The sequence below is a fragment of the Archocentrus centrarchus genome, chromosome 8 (assembly GCF_007364275.1).
Source record: "Archocentrus centrarchus isolate MPI-CPG fArcCen1 chromosome 8, fArcCen1, whole genome shotgun sequence".
In the NCBI taxonomy this organism is placed as follows: domain Eukaryota; kingdom Metazoa; phylum Chordata; class Actinopteri; order Cichliformes; family Cichlidae; genus Archocentrus; species Archocentrus centrarchus.
Window position 1 is genome coordinate 27,628,939 of NC_044353.1, and position 22,760 is coordinate 27,651,698.

Consider the following 22,760-nt stretch of genomic DNA (forward strand, 5'->3'; position numbering starts at 1 on the left):
AAAACCCTGAAAATTTGACCCCTACCATGTTACCATGCAGGGCATGGTTTGGGGCTACTTTTACCCTTTAGAGGAAGAGTTGCTGCAAACCAATATTATCCTGAATGAGCTTATTTAGCCTATGAAACATTTATATCCTGAGGGGAAACAAAATGTTCCAGGATGACAATGTACTCTGGAGCCCAGTGGGTTAGACCGCAAAAGGGGGAATGACAGCGTGGGCTGGTTCAGACCCTCATTGAGACCCTTGAAGTTTTATCTTTTAATAGTCACCTCTGTGCCTGGCAGTGAGATCTCAGCCTTTCACCTCTCTTGGATGTTCTTTTTTTTGGGGGGTGTTTGTGCTAATGTTTTGAATATCCATAAACAAGAGGCAAATAGACAATGTTGTCAGTTTACTAAATAGAAAAAAGAAAAAAAAAAGATTAATTCATCCATACGAGCCATAATGAATGCACATAATTACGAATAAGCATATTTTTCATTTATATGTATAAGTTGTTTTATTTTTCACTTTGATCCAGTTAATTAAGGATGGAATTGCGCAAATCAGGGTGTGCGGAGTTTTTCATTACACAATTGAAAAACGATACAGTTTTTGTTTATTGCAATCAGTTGGTTTGTAGTAATTAACAGGGGGGGTTGTATCATGTCGACACAATGTAAAACATAATTAAAATAATAACTTAGTAATAAATAAACTAACCACTAATAGTAATCTCTTAAATTGTCCCGACACGAAGGGACTCAGAGGCTTCGGAGCGCATTTAAAAGCTGCAGCCGTGCTTAGAAAAACAGCTCGACGTTGAAAGAGTCTCTCGGCGGTCATATTCGCGGATCGCACAGTGCAAGGGCCGTCCCCCGGTTCGTCCATCTATTTATACTCTTCCCCCTTAATACGGAGAACCATCACAGCTGCGAGTGAGACTACTTTTGGAGCGACAGGTTGCGACGACAGATCATTGGGGAGGAACCGCCGGGGCTGAGGAGGGCGCGGGGGCGAGCAGTGCATGTAAGTAGAAATGTAAGGCTTTTTTTCTACCTTTATCCAACAGTCCAAAATCTTAGCAGGAGACAGCTTGGAGAACATTTAACCGCAAGTCACTTGTTGCCACCTTGTTCGGTACATTAGGAGGAATGGTTATAGTTGTGTCCAGTCTCCTTGCATGACCTGTGAGTAAAAAAATTTAATGTGGAAGAGTAAGCAGTTTAATCTTTTCCGGTGTCACCAGGTTTTACACACAATTTACGCACGGCTTTTATTTTTGCGGGAGTGTACATCGGAATTAATTTAAACCTTAATATTTGATTTCCGTAAGTAAATGAAATAACTCACTGTCCGGTACTTTGGAAGCTAGGTATGTAGGCTGTTACTCTATTTTGAATTGTTTAGACAATACATGAGTTTTGTTATATCATTTTAAATATTGAGTGTGAGGAGTTTGCCATAATGTGAGTCTATAATGTAAAAACAGGAGTCATGGATTAAATCTCACGAGGAGCTGATGAGTGGCTTATAGTGGGTACAGAAGGAGGCTGTGAGAAAGCTGCTGTTCCTCTTCTCTCCCTCTAATACAGGCAAAAGCTTGACAGGTTCTTTTGCTGCTGATATTAATTTAAAACATCCAGTTGTAGATTTTGTTTTTGGTTTGCTCCTCTGAGAATTTGCCCTTGAATTATGGAGATTCGTTTGATGAGGTTGGGGCAGGTAGATGAACAGGGCAGGTGTAATTGGTTTAAGGCTTAACCTTGGCCAGCATTTAATCTGGTTTACTTTGCTACTGCTGGGGCCCTAAGGGCCTATTGTGGTATGATAAACATTTTCTGCACAAAATACTAACAAATAAGTTAAGTTTTTTACTGGCTATGGAATTTTGCGGTTTAATTGCTATTGAGAAAGTCATGGTTGAGAGATAAGCATTTATTGCCTCAGTTTGGTAATTAGAGGCTGTTTCTGTAACCCTCATCACCTATTCATTTGAATATTATAGCACGAAGTTCAGATCCCTGACAAGAGGTAGAGAATTGGTGCTGTGTGCTCATCCACAGTCTGTATTACAAGCCAGTGTCAACTAGTGTCAGTGGATTAGGAGCTCATGATCCCTGCTGAGCCTCAGTGGTGTTCTCCCTTCCAATCGACAATCCTCCAGCTTGTCACGTGACCATCGCTCTTGGCACTTTTACTTATGTTTTCCCTACAAAAACATACATGAGAGTGGCATCAGTGTGACTGGGGATACTTGAGTGTTGCTCTTTCCAGGTCTGTACAGGTAGGTGAGTTTTCTGTGGTGGCTTCTTTGTTTAAAGGATATGTGCGTGTATTAAGAAGTGACAACACAAATCCTTCGGCCGGTTGTCTCATGCAGGGATCACAGCATCTAAAGAGCGCTTATTAAAGCTCTCTGCGGCATGGAAATTTTGACTCTACACCTTACTGCTGACAATGTGGCCTTCACTTTATCTTAAACTTGACGTCTATTTTGTCAGCTCACTCCGTTTCTTTATAAGTAGAGTAGCAGTGAAACCCACAAATTATTAATAAAAGTTGCATCTTCTACTTTTTGAACTCTGCTGCTGCCAGCACCATTTGAGCTCTGACACTGATCCATCTGGCGGACTAAGTCTGTGGCTCATACCGCTTTGTTCCCGCTCCATTGTGCTTCCTGCACCAGGAATGCTGATGTCCACTGTTTTGGAAAGCACACAGACACATGTGCAAACACACATTTATGTTTGTGTATATATTTGTGAGCACACATAGGCACTCATTGGTGAACCTAGCTGACAGTTAGTTGCTCTTTCTAAATGGGCATCGTGCGATATTAGAATATTGTTTCAGCTTTGTGAGTGTTGTTTGCAACCATGTAGCCAACAGGGACTTTCACTTTCTTGTATATGTTTCCTTGTTGTCTGGAAATATTATAATTCAAGTAGGTCACTGTACTGTATGTGTGTTAACAAATTTGATACAAATCATTTTGACATATTATAATAAAATCGGTGATGGAGTTTGAAAAAGAAACAGTGACCTGTTCAGCATAGTAAACTGCAAACCGCCATCAAAACCTGGACCTGGAGAGGAGTTGAGCTGCGGTGTTGAGTTTCAGTGCAAGCGGAGATTCCTGCATGGCACTACAAGCTGGTATGGGTCATCTTACATAGACGTGAATATAAGAAAAGTCTTTAATGAGACTTCGATGTACGCACTTTTAGGAGAAGTGCTGGCTAGTAGGTAAAGAAGCTCCATAGTGTTGCCTCTGACCTTTCAAGGGTGCCTGAAGGGCACTGGTGTAATGTATCATGAAATGTAGTTTTCTTTCCTATTTAATTAATTTTTTTCATCTTTCAGGAGAAATTTCTCATTCACTGTGGAACAGACTGGATTTTAACCTTGGATTAATGTAATCTGAGAGGAAAAATGCAACAAGAAGCTCATGGAATCCAAGTTGTACTGGAAGAAGGTTTGGCTCTCATGTTGTGCCTTAGCTGAACAGTGGAGGAAGAACAGCCCACCTGCTTTTTGTTCCTAAATCCTTTTTTGCGGAGCAGAGAACCATCTGAGTCCCTCTGCGATGGAGAACGCTGTCCTGGAGCCCAGATCAGAGCGGATTGCTCGCTACAAGGCTGAGAGGAGGCGAGAACTGGCCGAGCGCTATGGCAGCACTGAGGAGCTTCCTTCCAAGTGGGTAAGAAGGGATGAGAAAAACGTTCATGAGCCAGCAAGCCAAGCACATGGAGGAGTGTTGAACTCGGATGGCCTCAGTGAGAAAGTGAACAGAAGAACACAGGGTGTTACAAATGGATTAGAGGCTCCTGTTGAGTCCAGCTGCCTGAGAAGGTGAGCCATGTCGGGGCTGAACGATGATGTCATAGACTGGGTCGATGACAGTTTGTGGAAGAATGCCTCAATCATGGCTTATTGTCATTTTTTTTAAATTTAAAAAATAACAGAAATTTGGCTGATGGCATGCACCAAAGTCTTAGTGTTGTACAGTTAATACTTCAGGACACACACAGGAAACACAAGCCTTTTCAGTGACCTTAGATACAGTACTATCTTCCTGCTGTGGCCTGTGCAGGGGAGCAGGTGCTTTGAGCCTTATTTACTCAAAAACCAATAAAGGCCCAATTCTGGTTACATGATCATTGATATTATTCGCCTGTTCACAGCTTTCTGACCTTGACGAGCTTGTAAATGTTGTCCTAAAATGCTTTAAATAGTTAGTATTACGGTAACTGCTAAGAACAGTGTGTGGCATCATATTAATAGTCAGTCAGATGACAGTGAGGGTGCATATAGTGTAGATGGTTTAGATTTGCAGGTGGGTTCTTTTCTTCTTTGGAGCCATGAAAATGGGCTCATTTGATTTTAGACCCAATAGTACAGACTTGTATGGGAACACTGAATCCAGGCAGTCTGTCCTTCTACTATTTAAACCAACTCTTCTCCTGACCTTTCCATTGAAACCTTCAGCAGCACCGGGTGTTGACTTCACCAGTTGCACTGTGGCCTTTGTTGCTAATTAAAACTGAGTGGTCTAAATCAGTGGGTCCCAGCAAGGACTGTTAAACTTAGTTGGATTTTGCATTTTGTTTTTACTTTCCTGACCACTAATGAAGCAGAACAGACTGAGTGCATCTCAACTGTATCACTGCACTTTTGACTGAAGTTGCAGCTTTTTTGGCAACCTTTTGATAAACTGTTTCAAAATTGTATTTTGCGGTTCTCATGTCACTTTCCCCATTCCTGCGATCTCACTTCCTTCCCCTCACTCATTCCCCACCTCCAGGCAGGGTTGCCAGGACTCTGCTAGCCTGCTGGCGAGTGTGGAGGAGCCCGTTGTCCCTCATGGACTTGATGCCCCACAGCTCCACACTCGTGTGTCCGTGGGCCAGTTAAGAAGTGCCCTTCTGCAGCAGACGGAGAGTGGAGCGCAGCCTGAGAAAGTGTAGGGTCGCCTGCATGTGTGTGATCCAGACTGTCACTGTGTGTTAATATTTATCTTCATCTCAGCATCTTCTCCCCTTCTTACCTCTGCTACTTTGTTTGTGTGGATAGTAGCTTCTCTGATGCTGGGCGAGCCACATCCTCCCTGGATCTGGCTGTAAAGCTGGGCTCTGAGGGTGGTCGGCGACGCCCTCAGCGTTACCTCCCTAGTGCGTCAGGTGGTAATAGAAAAACAAGCGAACGATTCAGGACACAGCCAATCACTGCCAATGAGATGGAGGAACGCAGTGGGTATGGGCTGTTTGCTGTGGGCATGATTAAAAAAAAAATAACTGGTGTGGTTACTAAAGAAGACTCTATTTGTGGTGGACTGCTTTACAGCATTTTCATATATTTAAAAGAGTGTATGGCTAACATTTGATGACAAAACCTAGAAACTTACTCCTGCCTGATACCTCTCACCTAGGACAACTCCAGAGTGGAACAGGGTCCAACCCCTCTCCAGGAAACTGGCTCCAGACCCCGAGATGTGCATTAAGGCTAATTGATATCGCCTAACCTCACGCACCAGCTCAAACTCCTTCTGCACCAGAGAAGTGACAATCCATGTGCCACAGGGGATGGGTATACTTGTATGCCCCTGGCTCGCTGCCTGCATGCTGGGGTTTTCCCCTGTGGATGAGAGGGTTGCTTCCCTGCACCTTCATGTCGGGCAATGGGTCCTGACTATCATTTGTGCCTATGTGTCGAATGACAGTTCAGAGCACCCAACCTTCTGGAGAATGGTCCATCTAGGGACTCCATTGTTCTGCTGGGGGACTTCAACACTCACCTGGGCAACTAGAGTGTGTCCTGGAGGGGTGTGATTAGGAGGAACGGCATGCCCAATCTAAACCCGGGTGAACCCGGCAGAGCTTTGATTGCATTCTGAGGGAAGCTGGTGACATTGAGTCCGAGTGGACTTGAATGTCCTGTACCTCCATTGCTGAGGTGGCTGTATTCCCAGAACCAGATGGTGGACACCTGAGGTGAAGGGAGCCATCAGGCTGAAGGAGGAATCTAATTGGGCTTGGTTAGCTTGTGGGACTCCAGAGACAGCTGACAGATACCGGCAGTGGCTGACACAACAACTCTGATGTGGGAGGAGTTCAGTAAGACCAAGGAACAGGCCTTTTTGGTCGGCCTCAAAGCGATTCTTGCAAACCGTCAGCTGACTCAGCAGGGGAAAGCGGTGTTCTGCTCACATTGTACTAGTGGGATGCTGCTGACCTCAACTGAGGAAATAGTCAGGCAGTGGAAGGAATGCTTGAGGAGGGCGAGGAGCTTGGTCATTTGTTAGGGACTCGGAGTAGAGCTGATGCTCCTCCACATCAAAAGGAGCCAGTTTAGGTGGTTTGGGCATCTGCCTAGGATGATTCCTGTGCACTTCCCTTGTTTCAGGCATATCTTACCAGAGGAAGACCCGGGGCAGACCCAGGACTTGCTGGAGAGATTATATCCCTTGGCTAGCTTGGGAATGACTCGGTGTCCCCCTGGATGATCTGGAAGAGGTGGTGAGGGTGAGGGAAGTCTGACTTTCTCGGCTCAGACTGCTGCCCCTGTGACCCAAACCTGGATAAGTGGTAGAAAATGGATGGATGGAACTTAGAAACTCATTCACATTAGTTAGGAACAAAACAGCAGCCTTACCTCATGATACAGCACTACAACTTTGCTCTTAAAGCAAACACTTACTTACATTTCAATTATACTAGATGTTTCTTCCCCACAAAAAAATACACCAACGCTTCAGCTGAGGTGAGGCATGTACAGCAGCTTTACATAAAAAAACCAATGGGCGGTGTGTTTTGCATGAGTTTATCCTCCTTAATAACCTGCACAGTGTTGCTTTACCCAGCATGCAAAACAACAGCGTGTTTGTCTGAGCTGGAAATGGAAGCACAAAGACATGCTGTAAATATAAAGCTTGATCCAGATCCTGATAACCACATGAGCACCAACCTGTTTGTACAGTGACCTCATCTTTTGACTTTTTTTCATTCTTCTAGACTCTTAGACCCAGAGAACGAGGAGAACAGCAAAGGTAAAGCTTTGTCCTGCATGACTTTGCCATTATGTGTTATTTCTGTGCGCTATGCTGCCTGATTGAGAAGGTAGTGAAAATGATTGCAACAGGGAAATTTTACACCTAATATCCTACATGAGGTAAAAAGTGACCGAATAAACTTTTTCTTCTGTGTATGAACAAAAAATACTGTGCATAATATTTTATACTTGCCAAGGGCATCCAACTTGCACAGTTGCCTCCATAAATTAATTTAATGGCTCACAAAATAAACCCGGTTATATTTAGAGGATCACAATGCCTAATCTCCTCTGTAACGACAGATTTGTCTCACAAACCATGTGGCCAGTGAACCGATGTTATGTCCATCTAACTCTTGACCCCTCCGTTAAAGATGGACTCACTGAGAGTTTGCACCACAGAGAGAGAAACAGCAGAATTCCTATTGAAGCAGTAAGAGTGCACTTAGTTTTTCACAGGACTGCATAACTGTAGAGAAGTATACAAAAAGAACAATTACTCAGTTATTGATATGATTTTAAGTATTGACCATATTGATTTTAGTAAATTTACTGACAGTTATCATCAATACAGAGAGATCTCCAGTTCCTGGACTTAGATAGTCTTTTCCACTTTGCTATTTATTATGGAAATAATAAATAATATTATGGAAATAATGAATACCAGTACAACAGTGTGTTCAAGCACAGCCCACTGAGAAACTGCACCGTCTCTCGTTCCTGCTATTAACCACGCAAAATGTTTAACGAATGAAAAAAGCTTTTATTTGCATGTTTTTCTTCAAATGATGGTTTGTCTTTTTTCTCCACAGCAGACGTAAAAACAGATGACAGAGCCAAAATGAGTGTGGCAGCCAAGATGTCTCTATTTAAAGTAAGTTAGCGTCAGTCTTTGCATTGAAACAGGGTCTTTACTGCTGCTGGTTACCTGCTTACCTGCTTGGACAGAATAAATGCAATCACTATACAGTATTAAATTAAAGAAATATACTGAGCAGCTAAAGAGAAACCTCTATCATCGACTGTCGCCTCAGCTGCTCATCTTACAGTCTGAGTGCTGAGCATGCAGAACATTACCTGGTCCTGCTGAAGGAATATGGATGGTCAAACAGGTGCTCTCCTTGGATCCGCTGTTTGGTTTGATACTACAGCGTTTTATTTAGTGCTTATTAAAGGAAAGGCTACATTTATAATGTGGCAGTCTAAACCTGAAGCTCTTTAAGTTCTAGTCTCATACAGAAGATGAATTTCATTGTGGATTTTTTTTTTTTTTTTATTATTCCAACATTTCAGTTCAGGCACACTTAACAGCACTAAGGCATCAGGTGAAAATGTGCCAGACACTGTATTACCATTAACAACCACAGCAGCTGTGGTATAATTAGCCTGCTGCTCTGTAGAGGCAAGAGGGGGAGGTAACTGAAGCCAGCAGGTCTCTTGTTACACTGTGACCTGCAGCATGTAGCAAGTAGCCAAGATGCTGCACCTTAGAGCTCACTGCTTTATTCACCAGCCATCCGACCCGCCTTCCCTCCCTCCATCTGTTTTTTACAAATGGAACAGGGGACATTTTGAGGGGACTTTTTACTTCCCTTTTTTGTGGTCTCCATTATTTATTCAGCAGGTGGAGGCTGTTGATTGAGGCTGCTATTTGACCTGAGTGTTATTGTCCACCTGCATCAAAGACTGTGTTCAAACATATGTTTGTTTGATTTTTATATATCAGTGTCTTCCCTGCATCCTTCTCTTTAGGAGCTGGAGAAGTCTTCTGCCCCTGAGGCCTCGGCCTTCCTCAAGCCTCGCTCAAGCAGCGTCTCTCATGAACGCAGGAACCGGCGTGGCAATGACCACCGCTTTCTTACACAGCCAATCACCTGCGAAGAAATGGTAGCAATCAGGTAGGAGAGATGTAGTGTTACCAAACCAAAATTACATAATTATTAGGGGGGAGGGGATGCCCCCCCCCCAACAAGTTACTTCATGACACTACAGCTTCGTTATGGCTCGCAGAGGCAACACAGCTTATTTATTTATTTTTACAAAAAAAATATACCATATATATACCACCACCACATGGTTGAAACAGTCAGGAATCATATTTCCTGGCCTTTCTGTTTAGTGAAACCAGGCACAAAGAATTTATTTCAATTCAATTTATTTATATAGTGCCAAATCACAACAAACAGTTGCCTCAAGGCGCAAAGTGCTTTTAACGTGTCACATCAGTTTGAGGCCAATCAAGAATCATTGATTGGCTTGTTGGCGGGAGGGGCGGGACAGCCCTAATCTTTGCTGTTATGGATTTCTCTCATAGATTTCTGTTCAGGATTGTTTGAGTGCCATGTCCCGCTGTGCTGTAGCTCATTGTGAGGGGTCACAAATGGATGGTTTTAGGTGATGACACAATTGGAAACCATATTGGAGTCACTCCTAGTTTGTTACTCAAACAGAATTAATGTTACATTCAGAGGGGGCTATTTTCAGTTACACATTTGGTGCTGTAGGGAGTAGCAGCAGCAGGACAATGTCTGTCAGACTGACTAAAAATAGTGTGTGTGTATGTGTTCATGGGAATGAAGAAACATGGCACCCACTGTTTTCTCCACAGTGAGATCTGTAACACAAATAAAAATTTGATCACACATGAATTCTTATTTTGATGTTTTGCGTCACGATGTTCCACTTCAGCGCTCCCAAACCTTCACCTCCGGTCGAGGTCCACTCTGTGCAGGCCGAGGCAGAGGACGGCGATGAGAGCTGCAAGCTGAGCATGAGTGAGAAGCTGGCCCTCTTCAACAAACTGTCCCTGCCTGGGAGGGAGGGGGCTGGGCCTGCTGACGGGCCCCCAGAGAGACGAAGACAAAAGGGGGCTCGGTACCGCACGCAGCCCATCACTGTGGAGGAGGTCAGTCTGGTGAGTAGAAAGAAAACAATAAAGGGGAATTTTCAAAGACCAGAAAAAGGACATTAGTGGTTATTAATTGCAAAGTTCATTTACTCTCTTTCTCCAATTCTTTGCTGTGCTCAAAGTAAATTTAAAATTGATCTTATTTTGCTTCTTTCTAGCTTCAGAAAGGTCCTATTCAGCTTCCTGCCCTCGGTTTGTCCCCTCATCTAACTGACAGACAGCAGGCCTCGTCAGTCAACCTGAAACCCAGTGAGGTGCGTCTTTCACAGCCCAAACCAGACGCTGGTACTGGACTCGGAGAATCTGGCCGGACTCAGCAGGGCCCACAGCGCTATGACTCTGAACCAGGCTTAAAAGGAATCCTGAAGAAGAGCCGCTCTGCAGGCTCAGAGTGGAGCACGACAGAAGCCAGTCAGATAGATGCCCCACACAGCCACGAACAGAATGGTGGAAGCTTTAGAGAAGCAGTGACACATGGGAGCAAAGATGGAAGTGAGACGGAGGAAATTTCTGCAGCACCACGGAGAGACAGACGAGAGGCCTCGGGTGTGGAGGGAGGCTCTCTGACTGCTGCTCCCTGGAGGCAGAGGGCTCGAAACCGGAGGGAAACTATTGCCTGCACACCAATCAGAGCCTCGTCAGAACAGGATGCTCCTCAGCAGGAGGGTTCCTGCCAGACAAAGCATGAACTGAGCTTTTCCTCTGAGAAAAACAGCTTAGATATGAATGGAAGAGCCAAGTAAGTCATGTAAATAAAGTTACATGATCTGATATGAACTGTAAATGTTTTTTTATTTCATACAGTCAAGCTGTTGACATACAGGCTGCATACAGGACAAGTTTGCTGAAATCTTTGAAATGTAAATTATTACTGTGACATCTGTAAATTAGATGCTAAAAATTATTTAGAGATTTCACCAAAAATATTAGCAGTTGTAGGCATTTTGTTGCTGTACTTTGATATATTTTATACTTCCTGCTCTGTGTAATGTGTTTAAAAGGCAAGAGGAAGAGCAAAAGAGCACGAGGAAGACGAATGAAGAAACCGCAGCTATAAAAGTTGTCCAGGTCACCGCAGTAGATCCTGAACTGCAGGAGACGACCAACCACAGCAGAAGCGAGGTAAAATACGTCTCCCTGTTAATGTCGAGGGTTTTCACGTCTTCAGTGTCCATCTTATTCAGCAGCTTCTCTGCACAAGGTTAACTAGCTAATGTGGGGGTTGCCAGCAGGCACACTTTTAGATTAAACTGTCACAAAGTTTCAAAGCAGTTTACATGCTTAAGGTGCTGGAAGTGTCAGATTAATGAGACTCCCCAATAATCCAGGTACTGACACGGTGTTTGTAAAAGTGTCTCCGGTGAGTTTGATAAATACCTGCAGCAGAAGGATCCCCAAAATAGAGTTGTTGTGCAACCGTAATGATTTGAATAATTAAGGATCAGTTGCTGAATGCTGAACTCAGTCACAGCTGTTGGGATATTTTTACTTTATCGTTATTGAGAATCTGGCCTGAGAAAATCTTATAAGAGCGTTGCATATTTTTTGCAGTGTTTCTTTATTTCTCTAGAATAGAAGTGAGAAAATTCTTCTCTGCATCTTCGAGGTTGCTGGGTTCACGCTTCTGTCGAGGCAGAGGTTACATTTGTGGTTACATTTGGGTATTTGTCATACCACTGAAACCAGATACAGCCTCTCTTAGCTGCAGCCCTCTGGAATTGGTATGTGATAAATGTCCTGAGATCAGACTGGAGTTACTGAGCAATATATTGAGTCCAGTTAGTGTGTATACACTGAGATGGGTTTGACTGTCTTATTACATGATGCGGAATGTAAACACACTGATTATTTGGCTATTAAATGATCTCAGCTTCACCATGTTTACACTGTGTGGGTACTCATGTGTGGGACTTGTATATTAATTGTTGTCTTAGTTCCCTTTTATTTCTGTCTCTGGTTTAAATTTCTGGTAACACTTACTTTTGTTTTGAATTTCTCCCTGTTTTCTACAGTATCATGTGCAGGAAGAGTCAGAGAACCCTCATCTCGAGAATGACAGCCCACAGTGCTGGGTAAGAATCAAACTAACAAAGCCATCCTCCCTCTTCTCTATTATGAAACTGCAGCCCTTTTTAGATTTTGAATAGCTTTAAACATCTCCAGCCTACCCCTCTTCTCTTTTCTCCCAGGAGCCAGTATTTGCCTCTGTCTATTCTATCAGTACGCCCCAATATATCATGTGTTTTAATCAGGTAATTGTGTGAGCCGGTGCATGGCTGTTTGATTTGTTTGAGTGTTTTGTATGAAGTGAGAGTTTTGTGCCTCACAGATTCAGGTGGATGTGTTTTTTTTTTTGTTTGTTTTTTTTAACAGCTGATGTGCCGATTCTGTCACCTGCAGTGTGATTTTTTTTTTTTTTTTTTTGTCTGAAAATTATGATCTCAGTTCACACTTTCCATTTAATTGTGTGGATGCCAGATGTTTATTTTGGTCATGAAAATTGCATCATTTCATATGTTTCTTTTTGTGCATGTCTTTTTTTTTTTGTATCGGATTTGACTCTAATGTAGAGAAGAATATGCGCATTGTGCAAACTGCAGAGTTAATGCGTTATAATTTGATTTGACTCCCCAAAGTCATACACACCTACTATGCAATCCACTCTCAGTGCCTTACAATACAAAACTGAACTCTCCTGTATTTTGTTTTCACCTCCAGACCAACCTGTCCTTTGAGGCACAAGAAGTGTCCTCTCCTACAAATAATCAGCCTCAGCCTCAGTGGAGACATAAGGTGACACAGACTTTTTGTATGTGTGTGCGTGTGTGTGTGTAGAGAAGCTCATCTGTATCCTAACAGGTGTGTTTCTCTGGCTGTATAGGCTAAAGGAGTTGAACTTCAGATGACTGAAGTCGGAGAAATGAAAACACAGCAGGAAAGCAAAGAGCAGGAGGCTGGAAGCATGACCAAGATGGGTAAGTTTACTCACTTATCCTCCAGTTCTTACTCCAGTTCTTGTGGGTATATGTTGCCTTTTTGACTTTTTTGTGTGTGTTTTTGCAACTTCTAGATCTTGAATCTGGTGAATCACACAGAAATGGTGTCTCCCACAACAGGAGACACTCCACTGATGCTCTGTCATGCAAAAATAAAGGTCAGAACAGCTTTAGTCCACAAAAAAAACCTGTGTTGGGCCTCAATGCTTGTTTTATTTAGCAACGCTTTTTGTCATAGACTGATCAACATGTGGACAACCCCAGAAGTGTAAAAGCTCACTGAGGAGCCAAATATTTTAAAGTTTGCTTTTCTTTCCCCCAGTGGCTCTGCAGAGTTCTTCACCCATGGTGGCTACTCAGGAGGTAAAGGAGGAGACTCCTGTTGATGAACCAAACATGTCTGATGGAGGTTTCTACTGTGAGTGGTCACCTTCTTCTGCTTGCCCCCCACCACAAGGTGTTGGGGGGCAAGCCTCAGAGAATGAGCAGGACCTGGGTGTCCTCTGCCAGACCAACACACCCATGTAAGCTCAGTTTTTACTGCAAATACAAGATTGGATTGAGTCCTTGTAATTCATATGTAATTGATGTAGTTTTTATGTTTTAGTTCTCTAATGTGAGGTGTTGGATATCTCACATCTTTTTCTCTAAAAATAGCAGTCATAGATTTCATTAACCCCGGGGCTGATGTCTACGGCTCTTCAGGCAGAAGAATATAACTAATTTTTGATATGTGTACTGAAAAAAAAAGCCCTGGCAAGAATAACTTGCAAGACATTTAATTTTAGAATACACAGATAAAAACATGTGTCTCATTTAAAAATGGCTCATAGTAGGCTGTCAAAGATGCCTGAATCATGTCTGTGGTCACAGCTACATGTACACTTTGTAGTTTTTTTCTTTCTGAAAGAGTTCTGTTTTTCTACCATTTTTCCTTATTCATTCATATATTAAATGATGTAGGACATACACTGCTCATTTTTTTTTTTTTTTTAAAGAACACTTTTTAATCAGAGTGTAGCATCAAGTCAGTAAAACTTATTAAAGCATATTGATCTGGTTAGTTAAGTAGCAGCTGCTACTTAACTAATCAGTTTCAGCTGCTTTGGTGTAAATCAAATTAACAACAGGCGCGCTAGAGGGGCAACAATGAGACAACACCCATAACAGGAATGGTTTTACAGGTGGAGGCCACTCACATTTTTTTCCTCCATTTATTTTCTGACTGCTTTTTCACTAGTTTTGCATTTGGCTGGGGTCAGTGTCACTGCTGGTATACTTCGGTGATACTTGGACTCTATAGAGGTTGCACAGGTAGTCCAGGACGGCACATCAATGCGGCCATTGTCAGAAGGTTTGCTGTGTCTCCCAGCACGGTTTCAAGAGCATGGAGGAGATTACAGGAGACAGGAAGTTACTCTAGGAGAGCTGGACAGGGCCATAGAAGGTCCTTAACCCATCAGCAGGACCAGTATTTGCTCCTTTGTGGAAAGAGAAACAGGATGAGCACTGCCAGAGCTACAAAATAACCTCCAGCAGGTCACTGCTGTGAATGTCTCTGGACAAACAATCAGAAACAAACTTCGTGAGCGTGACCTGAGGGCCGACGGCCTCTAGTGGGCCCTGTGCTCACTGCCTGGCACTGTGGAGCCCGACTGGCATTTGCCATAGAATACCAGAACTGGCAGCTCCACCACTGGCACCCTGTGCTTTTCACAAATGAGAGCAGGTTCACCCTGAGCACACATGACAAATGTGGAAGAGTCTGGAGAAGCCGTGGAGAACGTTATGCTGCCTGTAACACCGTTTGGTGGTGGGTCAGTTATGGTCTGGGGTGGCATAACCGTTATCTCATTAGGAGCATGCCCTGATGTTGTCAAGCATGGGGTGGCCACACAAATTACTTAGTACCAGTTTTGATTTGCTGCAATTAATTTTCAGCAAAATGGACTAGCCTGCTGCATCATTTTTTTTTCACTTTGATTTACGGGGTGTCATTTTCATTCATATCATCACCTTCCATCACTTGCCATCCAATGATGTGGCATCCTTTCGTTCCTAACACATTCAGTCCATATCATTATAGATCTGATGTGTTTTCAAAGTGTTCCTGTTTATTTAATTCTTTGAATTCTGACACACGTAAGCTTAAAGTCTCTCTCTGAGCAGCTTTATACATACTTACTGTGTTAAAAATGAATCAATAGTTTATATTCTCACACACAGTTGATATCCTCAGTTGCTCTGTATCATCTGTGTGTGCTTGTTTGCAGATTGACCTCAGCAGTAGCGGAGCACAGGCGGTCGGTGCGTCCGTCCCGTCGAACTCAAGGCTCCAGAAACCCTCTGAGGGCTCTCGCAGCCAGAGACGACATCAGGCAGGACTTCATGGGAGAGAGAGTCAATTCATCGGCTCAGGAGAGGATCCAAGCAGATAAAGGTAAGTCGCTTTATGTTGTTTTCTTCCTTTTCTTTTTACTTTGCCTTCTTTTATTGTTCCTCAGCTGCCTGATATTGTGTTTTTTGTTCTCTCTACAGAGTCTAAGAACTCATCTGTGGCAGATTCATGCCCCTTCAGATCTGAAGAGTCCTCCTCAGGTGCAGAGACGGCTCAGTCTTACCCTCCCTTCAGCAGCCTGATGCTAATTCACATCAAAGGTTAGGAAAGGTTTGGCTCATCTGCGTGATCTGTTTGTGGTGTTTATATTAACCAGCGCCTGTGATGACAGGTAGGCAGCATGTCCAGGTCCGCCTGGTTGAGCCCTCAGTGCAGTCGCTGAACAGCGGAGACTGCTTCCTGCTGGTCACTCCGGAGCATTGCATCCTGTGGAGTGGAGAGTTTGCCAGTGGACAAGAAAAAGCAAAGGTGCCAACAATATTATTGAGCAATGAATAACATGTATGATACATTAAGTTACAGGGCAAGGGTAAAGAGGGAGATGATATAATACAAAATATGAAAAAAGGATTAAAAAATTATTTCCCATTGTTTGATTTGCACACCCAAATGTCAGGAACCATCTGTGCATCTGTTAAATGCTGCAACATACTCCTCTTAGAAAGTTACAGTGGAAATGATGTAATCATTTCATACATATACCAATGAGTGTTTTACATTTCTGGACAACAAATGTGTCTGTAACACAGTAGAACTCAAAACCTTTTTCCCCTCCTCCTAGGCCTCTGAGCTGGCTTTAATCATCCAGAGCCAGAGGGACCTTGGCTGTTTGGCCTCCCAAGTTGTCCACCTGGAGGAGGGCCTGAACTCTGACAGCAGTGTGGCTGCAGACTTCTGGAGCCTTCTGGGAGGAAGAACACAGTACCGAGGTTGGACTTAAAACATGTACCTTTCATATATCTCAGAAAAACACATTTGGTGTGAACACAAAGGGATAGAACAGCCATCTTTCTGCCTTTTAATTCTTTTTTTTTTTTTTCCATCCAGTGTGACTTGAAAGGCTGCAACAAGAGTAAAATGAGCATTTAAAAGCATTTTGTTTTTCTTTTCCTCACAGGAGCTGGTGCACCAGAGGAGGATGAGCTCTATGAGCGTGGTGTGGTGGAGTCCAACTGTGTGTACAGGCTGGTGGAGAACAAATTGGTGCCTCATGATCAGGCCTGGGCCTCCATCCCCAGCATCTCCCTGCTGGCCTCTTCTGAGGTCTGAGTCTCAATTCTCTGCTCCCTGATCCCTTTTTTTTTTTTTTTTTGGTCTCCCCTGTTCTTCAAATGTTAGATTGTAGGGGAAAAAAAACCTTCATCTCTGACACTGTTCATGTGCCTCTGTCATGTGTGTCCAGGCCCTGGTGTTTGATTTTGGCAGTGAGGTCTATCTGTGGCTTGGACAGGATGTTTCCCTCAGGAAGAGAAATGTTGCTCTCCAGCTGACTCACCAGGTGTGGGTTGGAGCTTATGACTACAGCAACTGTCAAGTAAACCCACTGGATCCCACTCAGTGTAACCCCAGCATTCAGCTGTAAGTCACTGCCGGCAATAAAAATAATTGCATATACTTTATTATACATAATAAAAACTACTCACCACATGAAAGGAGCATTGATAATCAGTCAAATTCAAGTCTTTAAAGGGCTTCATTTCTTTTATTTCAACAGGTTTTCACAGTTTAATGAGGTTTCAGCTTTTAAAGTGTGTATATTTATATAGTGCATGTAATAAGTCTTGGGAATGGATGTCTGTAAAGCTCGTCTCAACTAAGGCAGACTCCGTTTTCTATTTCAGATGCAGTTTGTTTAATGATTGTGTTAGCTCTTGTATCAGTTTTATGATGCAACATTGTGCACAGGCGAGGGGAAGGCCGTCCCAGCTGGGCTCTGTTCGGCGTCCTCACTGAGCACAACGAGACAGCTCTGTTCAGGGAGAAGTTCCTGGACTGGATGTGCAAGATTGGAGGCAGAGAGGAAGCGGCTTCAGGGATGGATGACATGCAGGTACATCTCACATTGAAATGGTTCATGTGAAATGAAACTGCTACTAGTGACGTTTACTGATTAAATAATAAAAGGGCTTTCCACAATTGGGTCATCCTAATTTCTGATTAAACAAGAGAGTTCTCACTATTAAGTAAGTCATCTCGCCTCATGATTATATTTGATTCTACCTGCAAGAAACGTACAGAGAAACTAGCCAAACATGCAATCTCCAAATAATACAAAATTTTGAATCTACTGAAAGTCTGTGTCTGCTGTTCATCTAGTCCATCCCAGGCCAGTCATCCCAACCGCTCACCTCTTCATCAGACCTCCTGAGTCCCTGCGATGCCCAAGCTCTAGTGTCAGGTCAGTCCTTAGAAGGTGATGGTTTGGTCCACACTGTGCTGGCTGGGGTCAATGTCCAGAGAGGTCATGGTGTCATCATGTTGGAGGAGGGACGTCAGATGGAGCTGAAAACAGTAGCAGTGGACACCTGGCACGTCCAGGAGTTCGACGACAGTGAGATCCCCGTGGAGAGCAACGGGCAGCTTTATGAAGGAGACTCCTACGTAATCCGCTGGAAGTACAGCATCAAGACTGTTGGTCAGTGACCGTTTAAAATTACAAATTTAACTACTACTGCTTTTGATTCTGTGGCAACATTTTGATTGATGCAGTTTAATGATGGTTCATCTCTGTTATAGATGACACAGACAGCTCAGATGAGTGTGGTATGGATCCAGTACCAAAAGAAAAGACTGCCTTCTTCCTGTGGAGAGGCCGGCACTCCAGTGTCAGTGGACAGGACACTGCTGCCTTCCTTTCCATCGGGATGAGGAACCATGAAGAGTCACAGGTAAGCTTAGATCACTGTCTCATAAACAAGACTTAAAGTTCACTGTTAACTGTAAACAGTACACAGTTTCACAGTTGTGAAAGGCTTAGTTTTGATCCTCACTGATTGTGCAGTAAAATGGGAAAAAAGAATGCATGCACTTCACTTAATAGAAACATTTTATTGTGCAAGTATATCCAAACGAATTAAGAAAAACAAAGAGCAGAAGCAAAAGTGTGTGTAAGTAGTTAAACTCTTTTCTTTTATTACAAGTATTTTTTATTACAATGCAAAGAAGCAGCATTGGTGAGGAAAATGAGCCCAAACGGCATATTCAAATGGAAAGACATGCATAAATAATTAAACATACAATAATAACAGCATCACCACCAACAAAAACCCAGCAAGAGCTACTGAAACTTGTTAATGTTTAATAAACTATATTTCAATAAATAGAGGCATAGGGTTAGTTTATAATTGCAGTAAAAGTTGAACAGATGTCAAAGAACAGTAGCTTGTTAAAAAGTCCACGAATATTCAAAGCATTAAGTGTTGCCATTTTAAAAACAGACGTAGATGTCATTTTACTTTGTAATCATGCATCTCTGCAACCCACACTAAAACTTAAGTTTGTTTGTTTTTTTTTTAACCTTGTATGAGATATAATTTGCTCATTTTATATGTGTGTGACGGGAAAGCAAACTGGAATAGGATCATGAATACCTCTTCCACCTCTGTGCCTGTGTCAGTGCTGTTGCCGGGGTGAAGCCAGTTCTGCCTTGGTGCCTTTTGAGAACCTGCCCGCACTTTGACCAAGCTGAGAACAGATTGTTGCGTAGTGTAGCAGAAGTTGGGGGTCATTTGTGCTGGATGCATCTGCACATCATTGGTGAATTTATTACGATGTTCCTTTGAGCAACGGGGAAAAAACGTTGCAAGTAGATTCCACAAAACTGAACACCATTTGGAACAATGATGGACATGAAAGGATATGACATTTGAAAGTGAACCATTTTTAATAGGAAATGTGGTAAATAAGCATAGTGCATATATATCCTTTAATATTATCACCCCCACTCTTAGTTTGTAATGCCCTGTTTACTGAGCAATGGCATTAAATCATTGCACAAAATGGTTATTACAGGATAATGAAACAATATTGCACCAGTAACAGGAAGTTAGTAGGTGGTGATATTTTCAGCAGGTGTGTAGTTGTTTACGATTTTTTTTTTTTGTATGTTTTTTGAAGGTGGTTGTGCCTCAGGGGAAAGAACCCCCCTCTTTCCTGCAGCTTTTCAAAGGAGGCTTGGTCGTTCACAAGGGAAAGCGAGAGGAAGCGTCCACTAACACAGGTGCAGTAAAATCAGCCTGGTTTTCAGTCCAGTTTCCTTGCTGCTTCTTTTAATGTTATGACTATTGAAACATCAGCAGGTTGGCGTCTGTTTTGTGTGCGAGGGGAGCTCCCAGATGAGGGTTTTCTGTTAGAGGTCGAGTGCTGCTGTGCGGGTCTGAGGTCGAGAGGCTGTGTTGTCCTGCTAAATGGCCAGCAGGGGGTGCTATACCTCTGGAGTGGTTGTAAATCTCACAGCAGCACCAGGGAAGTCGGCAAGAGGGTGGTGGAGGTCCTCTCAGATATGTAAGTCACACATGAAAAGCCTGCAGCATCTTTTTCTGTTTTCTTTTTTAGCTTGTAAGTATTTTTTTTATATTTGTGCGTTGTTTTAGGTGTCCATCAGAGCTGGGTCTCAGCAAAAGCAGCCCTGTAAAGGTGCAGGTAGTAGAGGAAGGTTCAGAGCCGGCAGACTTCTGGACAGCACTGGGACAAATGGACAGGAAGGCCTATGACTGCATGCTGCAAGGTGCAGAACGACACACTTTGTGGTTTTCTCTGCGTTGTAAGCCTTCAAATCACAGTAAGAAACAGCATTTTTGTAATGACAGATCCAGGAAAGTATAACTTCACACCTCGTCTCTTCCACCTGAGTGCCGCCTCTGGGAGTTTCCAGGCTGAGGAGCTCCAAAGTCCAATGCAGATGCCCGGACTTGTGATGGCAATGCCTTTTGTCCAGGAGAGCCTGTACACTGTACCACAGCCAGGTGAAAGCAGACGCAAAACAAGCTAAATTCATTTTGTTTTGCTCTTATGTTCAAGTCTACTTTCCAGTTTCTCACCTTTTGTCCTTTTTGTAGTAAACCTTCTCCATGTTTCAGCTTATAAAGATGTTACATATAAAGTTAGACTTTTGCTTTACATAATAAGTTGATATGAAGCACTTTGAAAATTTCTTGCAAGGATCATTTATTTATGCTTTTATCCACATTATTGTTTTCATCAGCAAATTTGATGCATATTTAAAAGGAAAAAAGATTGATTAAATTTTTGGTCAGAAAATTAGTTCCCCTACTTATCTATTGTTTAACTTTCTCTTTCCTGTACCCCCCCAATCAGAACATCAAAGTTAAACCCAATATAATGTAATTCCGCTTTATTGCCCAATTTCCCTCTTTGTCTGCCTGCCAGCCTTGTTCCTGCTCGACAACCATCTGGAGGTCTACCTGTGGCAGAGAGGTCAGCCTGAGCAGACAGAGAGCTCTTCAGCCTGGAGCCTCTGGCATCATGAGAGAAAGTGTGCCATGCAGACAGCGCTGCAGTATTGCAAAGGTAGGAGAACTGCCTGGAAGTGAAGCTACTGTAGATTTGTGATGCATTTTTAAAATGTATTATTTTGCTCTGCATCCCAGAAATAAACCAGAAAAGGCCGCCCTATGCATATCTCATCCTTGAGGGAGCTGAACCTCTCACTTTCACTAATGTCTTCCCCCACTGGGAGAAAAGCCTCGAACCTCACACACAGGTACAAACTCCAAATTCCAGATATGAAGTGCAGTTAAGTTCTGATATCAGGCTACTTTTGTGTCTTTTGCTGGGAAAGTAATTTGCTTAAATGTAAATTTGGGTCCTATTAATCTAAATTATAATTTAGCTTAAGAACCTCTGGATCCTGTTTCAGCAAGATGTACATGATCATGTGCATCTCAACTGTCCTTGCAGCATCTAGGATAAGTTAGCCAACCAGCAGCAACTCTTCTAAATGTGAAAAACAAGTCCTAATCCCTCTGCCTCCTCCACTATTATCAACCACCTGCATACAGAGTGCCAGGGGAGAGGCTGTGCAGCTGCTAACCGAGATCACAGCAGGGATAATTATGTTCAGCACAAAAGATACAGAGATTGTATAAACTCATAAGTCATACTGATATTTAGGGGTAGAAAAAAGTAATTGTTGAAGTGTATTAAACAAAAACAAACTGTCCCTATAATTTTTTTGGGGGGTGGAGTGGTGGTGAAGTCAAACTGGGGAAATTTTAAAAAATATTCTAAGCTATGGTTGATTTTTTTTTTTTTTAATTTATATTTATAGCAGAATTTTAGATTTAAGTTGCAGAAGTAGCATCTGTGGTTTTAAAACTTTCATCTCAAAGACAAGAATCAAATTATGGCCAGAACCCCCCCCCCCGCTCTTGATTCCTGGCAGTGTGGTCATTAGTCAAGAAAGGGCATCATGTGTCAGTCACACAAAAATATTCAGTCACTGAGTTAAATGCCTTAAAGCCGGCTTCAAGCACTGTGGAAATTACCACAGTGCGTGTCTCCCTCCCTGGTTGTGATTCAGGGTGATGCAGGGCGAGCGAAGCTGACCTTGGTGCAGGACGCCCTGGCCCAGCTCATGAAGACCCAGTATCCTCTGGAGGAGCTGCTGCGGAGACCCCTTCCTGAAGGAGTGGACCCCCAGCGCCTGGAGGTCTACCTGTCTGACCAGGACTTTCAGGTACACTGATGGAGTAGCAGCACCAGCGTGCAGTGATGTCCTCTGACCAGCAGGTTTCAGCACTCACCAGATTTTCTGAATGAAAATACAGACGATGCTCCCATGTTTATAAGCTAATGATAAATACAGAGTGGAAGTTTTGCCAGAACTTTAATGTTCACATTTGTATTGGATTTTAAAAATTGATTTCTACATTATCTCCTCCATAAATAAATCACTTCAATTATGTTTCAGACCATTTTAGAAATGAAGAGAGATGAATATGCCTCCCTCCCAAGCTGGAAGCAAATTGATTTGAAGAAAAGCAAAGGGCTGTTCTGTTAGACAATGAGATAAAGTGGAGGCTGACTGATGCACCGGCAGCAGAGACTTCCTTGTCTGCCATGAAAGAAAGATGGCACGGGGGACATAAGCATCGTGTTTCTGCACAAAGGACTGCTCACAGCATAATAAAAACTACAAAAAGATCACTTTTATTTATGTCAAATTAGTATATGTGTGTGGACTTTTTATTGGACATTCTTTGTAGCTACCAAATGGTTCAGAGCAAAAAAAAAAAAAAAGACATTTTACTATCTGTACAAATCAGTGAAAGGTAAAAAGAAAAGGCTATGTGGGAGTAAAATAAGGACATCAGTAACAAACACGGGAAAAGAATAAAAAAAAACAAAGGAGTGCTTACAAAAAAGATTCATGCTAATAAATGATGTAAACAGACAAAACAAAAA

The 22,760-nt window shown here is 42.8% G+C and overlaps 1 protein-coding gene across 3 annotated transcripts; it reads left to right on the forward strand.

Moving 5' to 3' along the window:
- Nucleotides 1-903: 903 nt before the first annotated feature.
- On the forward strand, nt 904-22,493 carry LOC115784525 (supervillin-like). 3 transcript variants are annotated; one of them, XM_030735780.1, is made up of 33 exons: nt 904-1,012; nt 3,350-3,838; nt 4,791-4,949; nt 5,060-5,239; nt 6,997-7,031; nt 7,846-7,907; nt 8,786-8,931; nt 9,722-9,947; nt 10,100-10,680; nt 10,943-11,063; nt 11,954-12,013; nt 12,131-12,193; nt 12,660-12,734; nt 12,823-12,916; nt 13,012-13,095; nt 13,260-13,461; nt 15,211-15,377; nt 15,476-15,595; nt 15,667-15,803; nt 16,117-16,264; nt 16,453-16,598; nt 16,738-16,913; nt 17,241-17,385; nt 17,652-17,970; nt 18,072-18,223; nt 19,452-19,554; nt 19,631-19,838; nt 19,928-20,061; nt 20,144-20,299; nt 20,724-20,864; nt 20,945-21,057; nt 21,877-22,032; nt 22,267-22,493. In XM_030735780.1, the coding sequence occupies exons 2-33, from the start codon at nt 3,573-3,575 to the stop codon at nt 22,354-22,356; spliced, it is 4,965 nt and encodes a 1,654-aa protein (XP_030591640.1). In that variant the 5' UTR covers nt 904-1,012; nt 3,350-3,572; the 3' UTR covers nt 22,357-22,493. The 3 variants fall into 3 exon arrangements, with proteins under 3 accessions (XP_030591640.1, XP_030591641.1, XP_030591642.1); XM_030735781.1 differs by lacking the exon at nt 904-1,012 and adding an exon at nt 2,222-2,270; XM_030735782.1 differs by lacking the exon at nt 904-1,012 and adding an exon at nt 3,065-3,142.
- Nucleotides 22,494-22,760: the final 267 nt, after the last annotated feature.

What these genes read in the sequence shown, in the direction of transcription:
- LOC115784525 (XM_030735780.1), top strand. Translation starts at nt 3,573, where the DNA reads ATGGAGAACGCTGTCCTGGAGCCCAGATCAGAGCGGATTGCTCGCTAC. An exon ending in TCTGTCATGCAAAAATAAAG is followed by an intron (nt 13,096 to 13,259) that starts GTCAGAACAGCT and finishes TCTTTCCCCCAG; the next exon opens with TGGCTCTGCAGAGTTCTTCA. An exon ending in GCCTCGAACCTCACACACAG is followed by an intron (nt 21,058 to 21,876) that starts GTACAAACTCCA and finishes GTTGTGATTCAG; the next exon opens with GGTGATGCAGGGCGAGCGAA.